Source organism: Pinus tabuliformis, chromosome 2_2 (assembly GCF_031772625.1).
Source record: "Pinus tabuliformis cultivar Carrire ecotype Pingquan chromosome 2_2, CPIR1, whole genome shotgun sequence".
In the NCBI taxonomy this organism is placed as follows: domain Eukaryota; kingdom Viridiplantae; phylum Streptophyta; class Pinopsida; order Pinales; family Pinaceae; genus Pinus; species Pinus tabuliformis.
The window spans coordinates 989,342,604-989,357,387 of record NC_142300.1 but is presented as its reverse complement, the minus strand read 5'-3'; the positions used below and the strand labels follow the sequence as shown (position 1 = coordinate 989,357,387).

Here is a 14,784-nt window from a genome sequence, read left to right as displayed (position 1 = left end):
CGAAAGAAGAATCGGGAAGGGTCAAAAGGGGAAGTAGGAGATTCTTAGTCTTCAAACCAGAAGAAGAAAGACTTTGGCCATGTGAAGCTAAGTCACATGACACGAGGACACGAGACACGGAAGACACGTAAATACAAGTATTCAATACGAAACGCAGCGACCTGGAAAAAGGACACTGGGGACACGTTTTATATATATTTAAAAATATATATATATATACCGAAATATAGTTTTTTATCCATATTAAATTGCAGGTTGCAGCTTATCGAATCAAATTAAAATATAATTACTTCTCAAAGTTCATAGTTCACTTTGAAAAAATAAATAGAATCAAAATTTAATTACTTCTCAAAGTTCAATGTTCATAGTTCACTTTAAAAAAATAAATAGAATCAAAATTTACAACTTACAAGCACATAAGAAACTAAGTAGTAAGTACTTACTACTAATTATAAATTTAGAACTTAGATATTGAAACCATAAAATGCAGATTTTCCATTAAGTCATCAAAATCAAAATGTATCACTGTTCAGTGTTTACAATGTACATAGATAAATCATAGTAGATACTGACTCCTGAGAGAATGACAATGGAAAATAATTATGCACTGTCAAAGGTCACAATAATCTATCACTGTCATATGTGTTTCACTGTTTTAAGAATTTTTCAATTTTAATTCAATATTCAGTTTGTTACAAATTGTTGGGGTGTCTTTGATGTGATTAATGACAAATTGTTAAAAGTTAAGAAAAACTGTAGCCACAGGTGACAGTACCCATGGTAACAAAGGAAATATACACAGTGAACTCCACAGCACTGACTTCATTTCACACAATAAGCATAGCTGCAGCCTGAATATATATATAAAAGGTGGTTTTTCATATTCTGTGGAAAGATGAAAGTTTCAGCTATCAACTTGTTTGCCACGGGAGTCAGCCTTTGTAATCATACTCAGCTTTGTCAGCAGTCGAGTTTCTCATAGTTCTGTATTGAAGGAATAACTGAAGTTACATCTTAAAGGAATGGAGTAAGCTCTCAAGAATGGAATCCCACAAGCAGACAAGCTAGCAGTAGTAGCTATTGGTAGGGAATCAATGTTAGATCAACATGTCTTAATGGTTAGCAATGCATAAATTCTCACTGACTTAATGGGATCAAGGTTCAACAGCTGATATGTTATAGCCTTTAAGGAATATAATACCCTGTCAGATATAAAGCAGCCACAACGAAATGTGAGTTTTGAAGTATGGGCACAGTGAATTTCAAATTGACATATTTAGCCAGTTAATAAAAAAACTGATGTGATACAAATTTTGAATCTCCAATGATTGGCAGAAAAGTGTGCTACATAGAGATTTTAGCCTTCAGAGAGTGCCTATTAACTTGTGAGTTTTCAACTGATGTAACATATCACTTTCGGATTTCCATTTTAGAAGAGAGGCTAATCTGCCGGAGTTTCAAATTTAGAGATTTAGTCAGGTAAATCTAGTGACTGCTCCAGACTTCAAATATAATGCTAACTTCAAAGACAAACACCCTGCTCGCAGCTCCAGACGACAGCAGGACGAAAATAACCCGGAATAGACCAACGTGTAGGCTTTAAATTATGTTTTTTTCGCGGTACGTATTCAACCTGTCAAAATACGTTAGGGCAACGTATTCTACCAACCAAATACGCGTATTCGAAATTTAGGACACGACGGAAAACGTAGAATACGTATTCAAGTTTTCATGACAGTTGAAAATCATATTCGACATGTATTAGGGCCGTTTTCGTGTCCAATACGTAAAATACGGGACACGGGACCCTGGGGGACGTGTCCTGTGACTTAGATGTGAAGTGTTTTGAGTGTTCATCAAATGGGCCACTATGCTTCTCGATATTGAAGAAGGGGAAGGGGAAGGGCAATCAACAATAACTGGAGAGTTTGCAAGGAATGCAAAAGTTTATACAAGATGGATAAGTTAGCATCCAAAGTTAAGATAGCCTTCTCCAAGGAATGCAAAAGTTTATACAAGATGGATAAGTTAGCATCCAAAGTTAAGATAGCCTTCTCCAGTGTTTCATACCTTTCCACTAACCATATTTTTGGTCTACGATGGTATGTGGAGAATCTAGGCACGTGACCTTCAACACGAAGGTTTTTAGCAAAGTTCAAGCACAAGGGGCCAACATGCCAACAAAACTTGTGATGATACTACATATCTATTGACCGAGATGGCTTCAGGCTCATTTCACATGGCATCAAGTGATGTTCTTGAGCTTGATGATGTCTTACATGTACACATGACCTTTAATGAAAGTGTTTAACAAACTACATGCATGGGAGGTTGGCATGTAGGTTGAACTTGGTAATGATGCCACATATCCATTGACTAAGATGAGTTAACACTCATTCTACATGCCATCAAGTGTTGTTAAGCTTGATGATGTTTCATACGTTCTTGATTTAACCAAAGATTTACTTTCAATTTCAATCACAACACATCCTAGATGTGTCACTAAGTTTGATGATTAACAAGTTATTATTGGAAATAAAAACCAAGATTGTGATCGAGTTTTGGCTAGAGGCATACAAGAGGGTGGCCTTTATAGGTTAGTTGTTGATCCAATCAAACATGGAACCCTATTGCATCCCAATGACTAATTGTGCAACCTTTGGCACAAGAGATTTGGTCACTTGCACCATGGAGCATTACCTCTCTTAAAGGACATGGTGTAGCAACTACCAAACTTCAAAATTTAGAAGACAGGAGTGTACAAGGGTTGTGCACTCAACAAGCATACCAACACTACTTTCCCTAGAAAAAGGTGTAGATTGAGAAGGATGCTTGATCTAATTAATTACATATGTGTGGACCTTTGTTGTTGGTTTCATTAATATGTAATATTTATTATGTTTCATTTAATGATGACTCCTCTAGAAAACCTATATATATTCGATGAAGACCAAGGATGAAGTCTTCTTCAATAAGTTCCCAGATTTTAAAGCTTATGGGGAGATCTGAAAACGTAAGAAGATTAAGGCGTTGAGATCAAAAAAACCCAAGAGAATACACATCCAAAGAGTTTCATTCTTTTTGCAAATATGTATGGATCAAGAGGATGCTAATAGCACCTTACAACCCTGAACAAAATGGGGTTGCAAAGAGGAAGAAAAAGTCCCTCGTATACTATGATTCATGTTTTCGATTTGCCCATGTTTGTTTAGTCAAAAACATGCAATAGAATCAACTACATCTGAATAGGTGCCCTCACACGATCTTGAAGGACAAGACACCACAAGACACCAAATAAAACCTCCACTGGTGAGAAACCACAAGTATCTCACTTTTGAGTTTTTTTGTTGTCTTATGCATATTCAAGTCCCTGATGAGAAGAGACCTAAAGCTTGAAAGGGATCTTTCTTAGATACCTTGTGCTCTCCAAAGCAATAGTGAGTTGAGATGTGAAGTTCAATGAGAAAGCTTGGTCCATTAGGTCTCAAGAGCTTCCTAAAAGGTTGAGAGAAAAATCTATTGTTTTCAAGGAAATCAAATTCAAATAAAGAAGATTCCAATGCAAGAACAAAACCTTTTTTACCATCCAATGAAGTGAGTAATATTAGTTTCCCTGCGAACCTAGCACCCGATACTTAATTCTTAGCCAAAAATTGATCTAGTGAATAAATACATAGCTAATACCTAACACATATTCAATGGAAGCAAATTTAAATAACCGATCACATGAAACAACACACAAATTCTTCCCAGCAAGTTTTTCATTAAAACAAAAATCCAAACTTACGTGGGCTCTCGTCCTGGGATAATACCCCAATTGAGAAAATACAAAATACAAAATACTTGGATCTCATCCAGCAAATCTGCACTAGATCGGTGCTCAATCTTCTCTACAACTCTAGATCTCCAACCTCTCTGCACTCCCTCAAGCCCAGCACAACACTCACTGAGATGCCTCTCTCAATCTTGTGTTGTTATAGTGTGTCTTCTCCCTCTCCTTAGCCTTGCTTTTATAACTTTACATTGAGGCTAACCCCCTAACGCTAACCCTGACCCTAATCTCAAAGTGATTAACGACCGAGATTAGATTTTGCCTCACTTGAGATCAATGGCTAAGATTAAAACAAAATCACTAAAATAAATTACTTTACTTTTCCTAAGTTCCTTTTAGCTCAATAAACCAACATATTAATATGTGTTTTTTTCCTAAGTCAGAGTTAGGCTAAGTTACATTGGCAACTTGCTCACACTTGAGCAAATGTTCTAAGGAGAATGTAATGTTATCAAAACCAAACCAGTGATCGAACCGAAAAAACCCTCGAACCAGGAACCAGTTGGAACTAGACCGAAACCAGAACAAAAAACCGATCGACCAAAACACATAATATTCAAATTTTATGAAAAACACATTCATATGCATCCATATGAATCCAAACCATTTATACACAAATAAACAAAACTTCTCATTTTAATAGCATCAAGTGCAATCCATCTCTAAATCAAAAATGCATCAACAAACAAGCTCTAGATGGCCCTTGGCATCCAAAATAAATGATGCTACAACAAATACCTACATACCATCAAAATTAGTGCCTATTTGGGATCTTCGACATAAATATCACCCTCTAAGCATTAAAATAAGATAGAAAAAAACATAGCATGTCAAGTCAAGATTTTGTTTGAGTGATGGGTACATTTTTAGTAAGGTCGTGATAGAGGAATTCAACAACCAATGCCACTAACATCAAGGTACATAGAGGGCTTGGTGCTATTGATTAAATACTAGTTCCATACCTCCATACACAACAAAATCCAATGGAAATAATGCAATCCCCCCATCTTGAAATCTTGAAAAACTATTAAGTCTTGATTTTGAGTGAGATCTAAAATTCTACTTTCTCCGTTTGAATACCAATGAGGTCGAAACCACTCTCAAACATCCTGAGTCATTTCATGGTAATGTTAAAAATTTAACTAAAAGGATGAACTTTAACTTTAAGAATTTAACATTACCATGAATTGCATAGCAATATACTAGGGCTAGCCCAAGGAAAAAAAAAATTATTTTTCTTAAAAAATTGTGTTTCCAATGTCTTTGGTCAAATTGTACGGAACTGGTCGATTTGGTACCAAACCAGCCATTTCCGGTTCCAAACCCTGAATTGGCCCGATTTGCCAACCGATTCCACCAGTTCTAATAACACTAGGAGAATGTAGGCGCCTTTTGCACGCCTAGGTGGCTTACTCCACAATGAAGAATGATATATAGGAGATTGTGTAAAAGACCAAAGGGTAAATCAATGATCAATTCCAACTAGTAGTATAAGGTAAAGCATGTTATTAATGATACAATTAATGAAATCATTAATATTGAACTTTTTGAACTTATTATATGAACATTGAACTCACTGTAATCCTTGAAAGATGCCTTTGTATCTAAGTTGCATGAACTGCCGAAACATTTCAAAGTTTCCAAAACGGGTACATTTAGAAATGTCACCTTCAAAAAATGGAAACGTCAACCAAAACATATACATATATATATATATATATATATAAGTGAATAACATATTATCTTGCAAGAAAAAAAGGAATAAGAACCATAGATGACAATTTAAAAGGAAAACCAAGTCTATATTAACTCTCATAGATGATTACATGATGGTTGAGTTTGAGGCGAGTTTCAAGTACAAGTACAACCCAAAACACCAAGTTCTTAGCAGTTTCGTGCAACATCGCTTTGTATGTATCAAAGCTTTGACTTAAGTGTGCTCTTTCATCAAGCTTGAATCTTGATTGGTCATTATTAACTCTATTGTAACAATTTTGTTATTAAGTATTTCAAGATGAATGACCAAGTGCAACATCGCTTTGTATACATCAAAGCTTTGACTAAAGTGTGCTCTTGCATCAATCTTGAATCTTGATTGGTCATTATTAACTCTATTGTAGCAATTTTATTATTAAGTATTTCAAGATGAATGACCATCATAGTAGATTAGACCATGGTGTCTACCCATGATATTAGCATAATACAAAGCACACAGCTTACATACATATATATAAATATAAATTTAAATTGTGATGCAATCAAATTAATAATGATCCATCAAGATTCAAGCTTGATGCAAGAGCACAATTTGCAGCATTATGTATATAAGTAATAACCAAGTTTGCAATACACACTTTGCATCATTATGTATACAAGTAATAATCAAGTTTACAATATATACATAAGCATAGGAATCATTCAATGATGCATGGAACGATGTAATCACAAAATCTTTACGTTCAGTCTCATAATTCTTACCATATTTCAATGCAATATATTCAACAAGAATTTACAATCTTATAGCTCAATCCGTTCAATACATATTTTGACAGTATGAATTTCCAACCCAGAATGACTTACCTGGTCACTTAGTGGCCCTTAGCTGCCCTCTAGGGCAGTATTACAATATTCTTAATAGGGCACTAACAATCCCTTAACCGGGGTAACAATACCATTTTCCATTAAAAACTCTTAAATTAGAAACAATATAACTGAAATAACTCTCTTTCAACACACCATGACCCTATCTACTATTATAGCCATTTGTCTTGAAATACTCAATAACAAAAGCTATACAATCATATAAAACCTCTTTCAATGTTCTTTTATATTCGTGTAATCCACCTGCTAGTTGGGAATCAACCTACTTTTTCGAACCATACATCTGTCATCAACGTATTTATGAACGCATACGCACACCCAAATCGAAACAAATCCAACCTGCACAATTACTTTTCTATGATAACTAAATATTTTTTTACACTCCCACTCCAACAAAAACATCAACAAATTAATTCTACCCCAATGTCAACAAAAGCATCAACAAATTAATTCCACTTAAAAATTAACAAAAACATCAACAAATTAATTCTAACCAAATGTCTAAATTCATATCACATCCCACATGTTCCAGATATAGGCAATCTTGAACTAACAATTCATAGATCACAACAGTAGTAAATCTTTAGCAATTTATCCAAAATATATCTTAAAAAATTTCCAAACCTATCTCACATTATAATCGCAACATTAAATATTCATTCACATCAAAACAACAGCGTGTAGTTCAGAAGGTCCATTCTTAATGGTAATGACATACTTTGTAATTGAGTAAACACTCTCCTAACCAGTCTCCATAAGTATGTTTTTTTGTGTCATGATATAGGATAAGCACTCAATTGCTGACTACTTTTTACCACTTTTCTTCAACCCTGTTCCACCAAAACTACCCTTCTGTGCTGCCTTAGCTTTCAAGTCCTTCAAAGCCTGTAATCAAGAGAATAAAAAATAAAATGTATATAAAACCCTTCCGAAATTAGGGAAACATCGTCGAAACTAAAATGATCCTTTATCTAAATTGTATCTAAAATGACCCTTTATGAGGTAAATATTAAAATTCGAGAAAATAATAAGCACGCATACCTTCTCCTCATCCTTTTTCTTCTGAATGTGAGCTAGGTCAGCCTGCAGCCAAACCAGAAACAAAAGTCCAGATAATCTCAGTATATCCTTTCAAACTTTTACAATACGATGATACATCTAATATTGAAATCTCTTTAGGAATTGTTAAATCAAACCATAAAAGCCAAAGTATATCAATCATCTAATTTGACTGGCATCTTGCTGTACACTGAACCACAATCAATTCAGGCAGAAACATGATTACTATGAATTTCCCACTGAACCACAAACTAATATGCGCTTCCCTTTGATGAGTCTATAAAAGATCTGAATAAAATATGATTATATAGCACTACAATGTCCAAACACACACAATGACTACCTTAACTAATATGTGCTTCCCTTTGATGAGACTATAAAAATCAGAATACACACAATCACTACATTAACTAATATGTGCTTCCCTTTGATGAGTCTATAAAAGATCTGAATAAAATATGATCATTATATAGGCCTACAATGTCCAGACTCCAAACACACACCATCATTACATTAAGTAAATTCATTAGGAAAGCCCTGAAAATTCAAATTGCATAGTTACACAACTACATTTAATAAGGTTAATTGAGCTTATAGCTTAGACGGTTGGGAGAAATTTTATTATAATCCTCATCCAAATTCAATTCAGGCATTGCGCATCTTAAGCTCATAATGAGTATTTACTATTTATTCTAGTCACTTTGAGTCTTGAGAAATGTACAATGAAAGCAACCGAACTGAAGAATGTATTGGAAGGGAAAATCAAGTTTAGGATTGGACCTCCCAGCAGCCACCCGCATTTCTCTACGACCCCACCTAATCTGAAGGTGGGCGAATCCGTCAATTCATAAATAGATTTACTGCATTACCCATATAACTCTGATGACTGAGATTCTATATTATATATGTCATTTCAGATCATGAAAGAGAAAGCTTCCGAAGCGCATCTCTGTCTCTATTCCCGTCTGAAAGGCCACTTGCGTGCGTTTTACGACTACTTCAAAAGGCCCAAGCTGGGGTACCCCTCGGACGTAGCGGGGACCTAATAAATAGCCTAAAATGGCCATTTTCACGTGGCTCCAAGGATGCGTAAGCAGGCTCGACTGTTAAGGCCGCCATCACCTTTAGGTGCTCGACCAAGAGGGAGAGGATGCGTAAGCAGGCTCGACTGTTAAGGATGCGTAAGCAGGCTCGACCAAAGGGAGAGGACCCTTTAGGGTGCGTTAGCACACTCGACTAATAAGGATGCGTAAGCAGGCTCGACTGTTAAGGAGAGGACCTTTAGGTACTCGACCCCAAGGACCTTTAGGTACTCGACTGTTAAGGAGAGGGAGAGGAGAGGGGGCTCGACTGATAAGGACCCTTTAGGGGGCTCGACCATTAGGGAGAGGAGAGGAGAGGACCTTTAGGTACTCGACCATAAGGATGCGTAAGCAGGCTCGACTAGCACATTCTTTGCTGCTATTATGGGGTCCCGAAGCACAAGGAGATTTGACTCGTTGGTGTCAATTAGGTGGTCTATGGACCTTCGTTGCTCTTCACGGTGCTTTCGGTCTAATAGGTTTCATGTTACGTCAATTTGAACTTGCTCGATCTGTACAATTGCGACCTTATAATGCAATTGCATTCTCTGCTCCAATTGCTGTCTTTGTTTCTGTATTTTTGATCTATCCATTGGGACAGTCCGGTTGGTTTTTCGCACCTAGTTTTGGTGTAGCAGCTATTTTCCGTTTTATCCTCTTCTTTCAAGGTTTTCATAATTGGACCTTGAATCCATTTCATATGATGGGAGTTGCCGGAGTATTGGGTGCTGCTCTTCTATGCGCTATTCATGGTGCTACCGTGGAAAATACTTTATTTGAAGATGGTGATGGTGCAAATACGTTCCGTGCTTTTAACCCGACTCAAGCCGAAGAGACTTATTCCATGGTCACTGCTAACCGCTTCTGGTCCCAGATTTTTGGGGTTGCTTTTTCCAATAAACGTTGGTTACATTTCTTCATGTTATTTGTGCCAGTGACCGGTTTATGGATGAGTGCCATTGGAGTAGTTGGTCTAGCTCTAAACTTACGTGCCTATGATTTTGTTTCCCAGGAGATCCGTGCAGCAGAAGATCCTGAATCTGAGACTTTCTACACAAAAAATATTCTCCTGAACGAAGGTATTCGTGCTTGGATGGCGGCTCAAGATCAGCCTCGCCCTTAAAAAAGGACCCTGTTTCACTAGCAAATCTAGTTGGAGCCTGGATCCCATTGAGGAACCGCCTTATCACCGAGGAGACACGTATTAAGATCAACTGCTGCTCGTTCTAGCTACCTTTGCATCTACTGCATGTGATTCTGCCTAAGCTGCTTTCTCTGCTGCCTATGCTTGTTATGAAGACACAATCTAAACCGACTGCTGTAACCGGGTAAACCGCCTTTTTTTCCTATGTCCTAGTGGGCTGTAGTTCCAATAGTAATTGTCCGAGCATCCAATGTGTTTCCCTTTGCTTAAGAGCTATATATTATGGCCTTTCGTTCTCCTTTAACTAAGTAGGGTATCTATAAGCTTGTGTCAGGAGATAGTTTGGAATAAGCGGAACGGAACCAAGAGCGAATGATCCAGCAGTGAGATGAGCCGAAAGTAATCAGAGACAGCGACATTTATGCATGCAGGCCAATCAATTTCCACCAATAATTATGAATGTACTCGGGCGATAAGTCATTAGCTTTCTGACTAATCTCAAGGTCCAAAAACATGTATATTCCTCCTGTAGAATATAATATTAAAGAGACCATCAACTTGAATTGAGTGCACCTCTAAAATTATATAAGCAGCACAAAAAAATTGTCTGCCTTACTGCATAGCGGATAATGGTACTGGGACAATACAAGTCAAAAACATTGTTTTGACCTTATTCAAAATGAAAAGCACAAAAAAAATTGCAAACACCAAACCTAGCCGACCATTAAAAAAAAAAAACTGGACTTATTTCACTAGTCTTTGCGTCCAGAATTTTTCGAGGCTTTAATTATGCTTAAGGAATTTCTTTATTTGTGATGGTCAGGGTTTTCCAATGGAAACCTGACAGAATAAAATCTTTCAACCACCCAAAAAACGCACCTCGTCATACTCAGCTTTATCCTTCTTTGGCTGCTTGAGGGGCTTAGCCTTTCCACCTGAACCAAAACCCCAAAACAAACGCACGTAAAATCAAACCCTGAGATAAATGCTATCAACGACGATTCAAAGAGTACAAGAATTTTAAGGATCCAAAATCACAAATGCGAACATGTCAATATAAATTTATAATTCTGCAGATTAACCGAATTACAGGGGAAGATCTGCTTCTTTAAAAACAATGAATTTCTTCGGCAAGAATAGATTTACCATGGCTTGTGAATTGAAATCTATGGAAAGAGAGAAAACTGATGCAAATTTACAGTGACCTAACATACATGATGAAGTGAAACACTGGAAAGCGCTGAAAGAAAACAAAAACGGGTCGCAAATTTACCTTGCTTGCTAGACATGGTCGCTGTGTTAAAGGGGACAGACTATGAGAGACTATTTCCTTCCTTCTCGGCCTCTTCCACGCGAAACTGCAATAGTGTATGCCCTGCTATATAGACCCTATTGAATACTGTATATGTTTTCCCCTAGATTCGCTGAGACGTAAATTGAAACCCCGTTTCTTGACGGGAACTCTGTCTGTTATTCGCCTTATCGTATTTCGCTGTTGCTTAGCGCATAGTCACGCAACTTTACAACTTGTTTTATGCTTCAAAAAAATTACACGTGGTTTATTTTTGGGATAGGCGTTACACCTTTTTTATTATTATTTAGATTATGGTGGTTTATTTTGGGATAGGCCTTTCACTTTTTTAATTATTTTATGGGAAAATATTATGGGAAAAATTAGGTGTAGGGTTTATATTTTATGTTAACTAAATACTTTGTCGTAGTTTAATTAGAGTAATATTTTGATAAATTTCGGTAGGATTTTTGTAAATCCAGGTTAAAGTTGTTAAATTTCAAGATTTTGGGTGATGGTGTTGAATCTATTGCCACTTTTAAAAACATGATTTAAACACTGCTTTCTTCCCCATGATTTGTTGAAATATTTTTGCCCGGACAAAAGTGGTTGTCTGGGCAATTTGTCCAAATATTTTTAGTCATATACAAAAATATATGGTTTTGATTTATTTCTGAGTCATTATCTTGTGCATTTTCTTTTCATAATATAAATATTTTTTTTCCTAAATTCAGACTTTTGTGATCCATCCTTGAATTGTTGAGAATATTTTGTCGACGCATTTCAAACCATCTAGTATGGTTATTTGTTATTTTTTGTCAATTGTCCTGCCCAATTTCTCTTCTTTTCACCACTTGGCCCATTTTCTCTTTCTTTTACCACATGTCCTCCCCATTTCCTTTTCCTTTTAACATTTGTCTTACCCCTTTCCCCTCTTTTAACCATGTTCCATGTTTAACGATGTTGCTCAACTACTTTGTATCGTTTGATCGCCTTTGTATTGCTCAACCATTCGCCTCAGTATTTCTCATGTGACCATTCATCTTTGTATTGCTCGACCAACCATTTGGCTCAATATTGCTTGTTCTCTCATTTGACTCGATTTTGTATTGCTTGAGTGATGTGTATTGTTCCTAGGGGAGGTATGTTTTCCCTTGCACTTTTAATATTAATGCGGTGAAGTAATGATACTTTCTTCAACATAAAAGGGACGTTCGAATCTTCCTAGATGCTATTCTGATTTCTCAATATCAAGTTGATTGCCACCCAGCACTACCTCTAAATGCTTAGTGTAGGCATCTTCCCTACACTAATATGTGGGTTGTATTTCAAACCCTGAATAGGATTGTAATGTTTTAAGATATAGACCAACATCTCCCGAATAAATGTTAATGTAGATTATCTAAATAATCTACTTTTGCCAAATAATATCATGAAGTAGTGGATTTCAAAGCCATAATAATTTAAGATATAGACCAACATCTCTAGGATCAACCTTAATTGAACAATCTATTTCAGCTCGCTTGTAACAACCCCTGGTTGATTTTCATGTAAAAAAAATATAAGAACAAGGTCATGTAACACGTATTCCAAGTTGAATGGTGGGCAAAACATCCTAGTGGGTGTTCACTTGGTTTATTTATGGCTAAAGAATTGGAAAAGTCATTAGCAAAGGCAAAGAGACATTGATTGGCATTTTATTTATGAAAATAATGGAAAATAGGAGAAAATGAAGGTCAAAGGTCATAAAATTGCATGAGAGGGAAATTGAAGGGAAAATGAAGGAAAATGAAGAAAATATAGGCTTCAGTGATAAAAAGGCTTATGAGGATCAGTTCATGGCTTTTGTCAATGTTAGCTTTTGATGGTTCTATGGTGGAGCTCTCTATCTATTTTCTCACTCTCTCATACTCTTGCACACTTGAAGAAATCTTGGAGCATTGTTGGAGCATGCTTGGAGCACTCTAGTTTCATTGGATTTGGAGAAAGTAGGAAAGCACAGGGGGATAGCGGGATCAACAACTACAATTGGATTGCTTTGTAGGTATCAAGTTGCATGTATGATTTCCTTGCTAGTTTTGGCATGCATGGTATATGCATGTGATTATTTGGTCATGATTTGTCATTGCCATGGAGGATTGCCTGGATTGATAGTGGTTTTGGCTAGCCTTGTCATTTCATGGATAGCCATGGTGTCGTGGGTTTTCCCATTTGTTTTTCTAATTAATGCTCATGTTCCTTATGGTTGTGGGTTGAGTTATTAATTCCTAGAGCCTTGGTTGGACAAACGCTCTGAAATCCCTAGAACAACTTGGGTTGAGTTACTATTCTTGGAAGCCTTGGTTGGACAAACACTCTGGAGCCCTTGGTGGTTTGAGTTACTACTCTTGGAGCCTTGGTTGGACAAATTCTCTAGAGCTCTGCGGCATTTGTGGGTTGAGTTACTAGTCTTGGAGCCAGGTTGGAACAAATGATCTAGAGCCTGGACAGCTTGGGTATAGACCGATATGTTGATGTTAGTGATGTCCGACTGTGAGGTGGAATCATTGGTTGAGGGTTGAGGTGGTTTGGCCTTTGGAAGCCCTAGTTTGGTTTTATTTGGTTTATCCATGAGATCCCACATTCATGCTTGGAATATGGTGTGAGGGTGATTGGCTGAAAGAGAGATTTGGTTCAACCCAATCTATGGTCAGGTGGTACATGGAAGTCCCTGACTTGGTTGAATTTTGCATATGTTAATAAAAGTTATTTCCTCTTATATTTTATGAGTAAATGTACTTGTTATTATGTGGTTTTGATGGTTGTTCTATCATTATTGTTATTTTGGTTATATGTTGGTTATAAGCATAGTTTCATGACATATTCTAGATATGGCCCTTATCATGTTTTGATTGGTTATTGAATGTATGATCTAATATATGTTATTGTAGCTAATATGAGAGGAAATTAGACCTTCTTGATGATTTTCAAATAAGTATCATACCCTTATGTTCAGATATGCATTTATGACCTGTAGATTATGTTCACAAAATGTTTGACGAAGTGTCTATCATGGTTAGGCTTGGTTAGTTCAAGTTCTTGACTAAGTCTTATATTAATGGCTTTGTCCTTATGTCATTTATCATTATGGAAAGTTTCATCAAGTTCTGGGCAGTGATTTGGAGTCTAGCCCTAAAAAGGTGGCACAAATTCCACAATTGTAGGCTCAGAACTGGGAAATTGGGACTGCAGATGCTACCTTGCAGGCTTATGCATGCGACTGGAGGCCTACAGTTGCATGGATACAGGTTTATGCATGCAATTAGGAGTCCAGGTCAGTGAAATAATTATTCAACTCGGGATTTGGGCACTAAGAGCGATTGTTTAGCCTTTGAGTCTCTGTTATGAAACCAGCTCAAGAAAAGATAGAAAAGATAGATCAACGCCTTAGAATTCAGCCTCTTCGAGGGGGCAACCTCCTTTACATTACATAAATGAACAATTCTTGGATGATTCAAATGACAAAACCTCCTTTCTATATATAGGAGTCTATGGAGTCACAATATAATCCAGCCGACCTAACAATAATAATATAAAGCCACAAAAATAACAATAGAGGGATTCTATGGGGCACAGAAATAACAATATGGGGGTAATAGGGGCACAACAATATAAATAAGGGGTATAACTACAATAGTAATGGGGTAATCACTAGTATTATAGGGACCCAACATGCCCCTCTCCTTCAAAAAAGTGTTGTCCTCAACGCTTGAGTAGTTCTGGATACTTCTGCATA

The 14,784-nt window shown here is 36.7% G+C and overlaps 1 protein-coding gene across 1 annotated transcript; it reads right to left on the bottom strand.

Moving 5' to 3' along the window:
- Positions 1 to 7,009: 7,009 nt before the first annotated feature.
- Positions 7,010 to 11,148, bottom strand: LOC149196640 (uncharacterized). Its single transcript, XM_089405592.1, has 4 exons — positions 10,992 to 11,148; positions 10,598 to 10,653; positions 7,475 to 7,516; positions 7,010 to 7,318 (listed from the first exon to the last, which is right to left on the bottom strand). Exons 1-4 carry the CDS (start codon positions 11,005 to 11,007, stop codon positions 7,238 to 7,240), a joined length of 195 nt encoding a protein of 64 aa, XP_089261718.1. The 5' UTR covers positions 11,008 to 11,148; the 3' UTR covers positions 7,010 to 7,237.
- Positions 11,149 to 14,784: the final 3,636 nt, after the last annotated feature.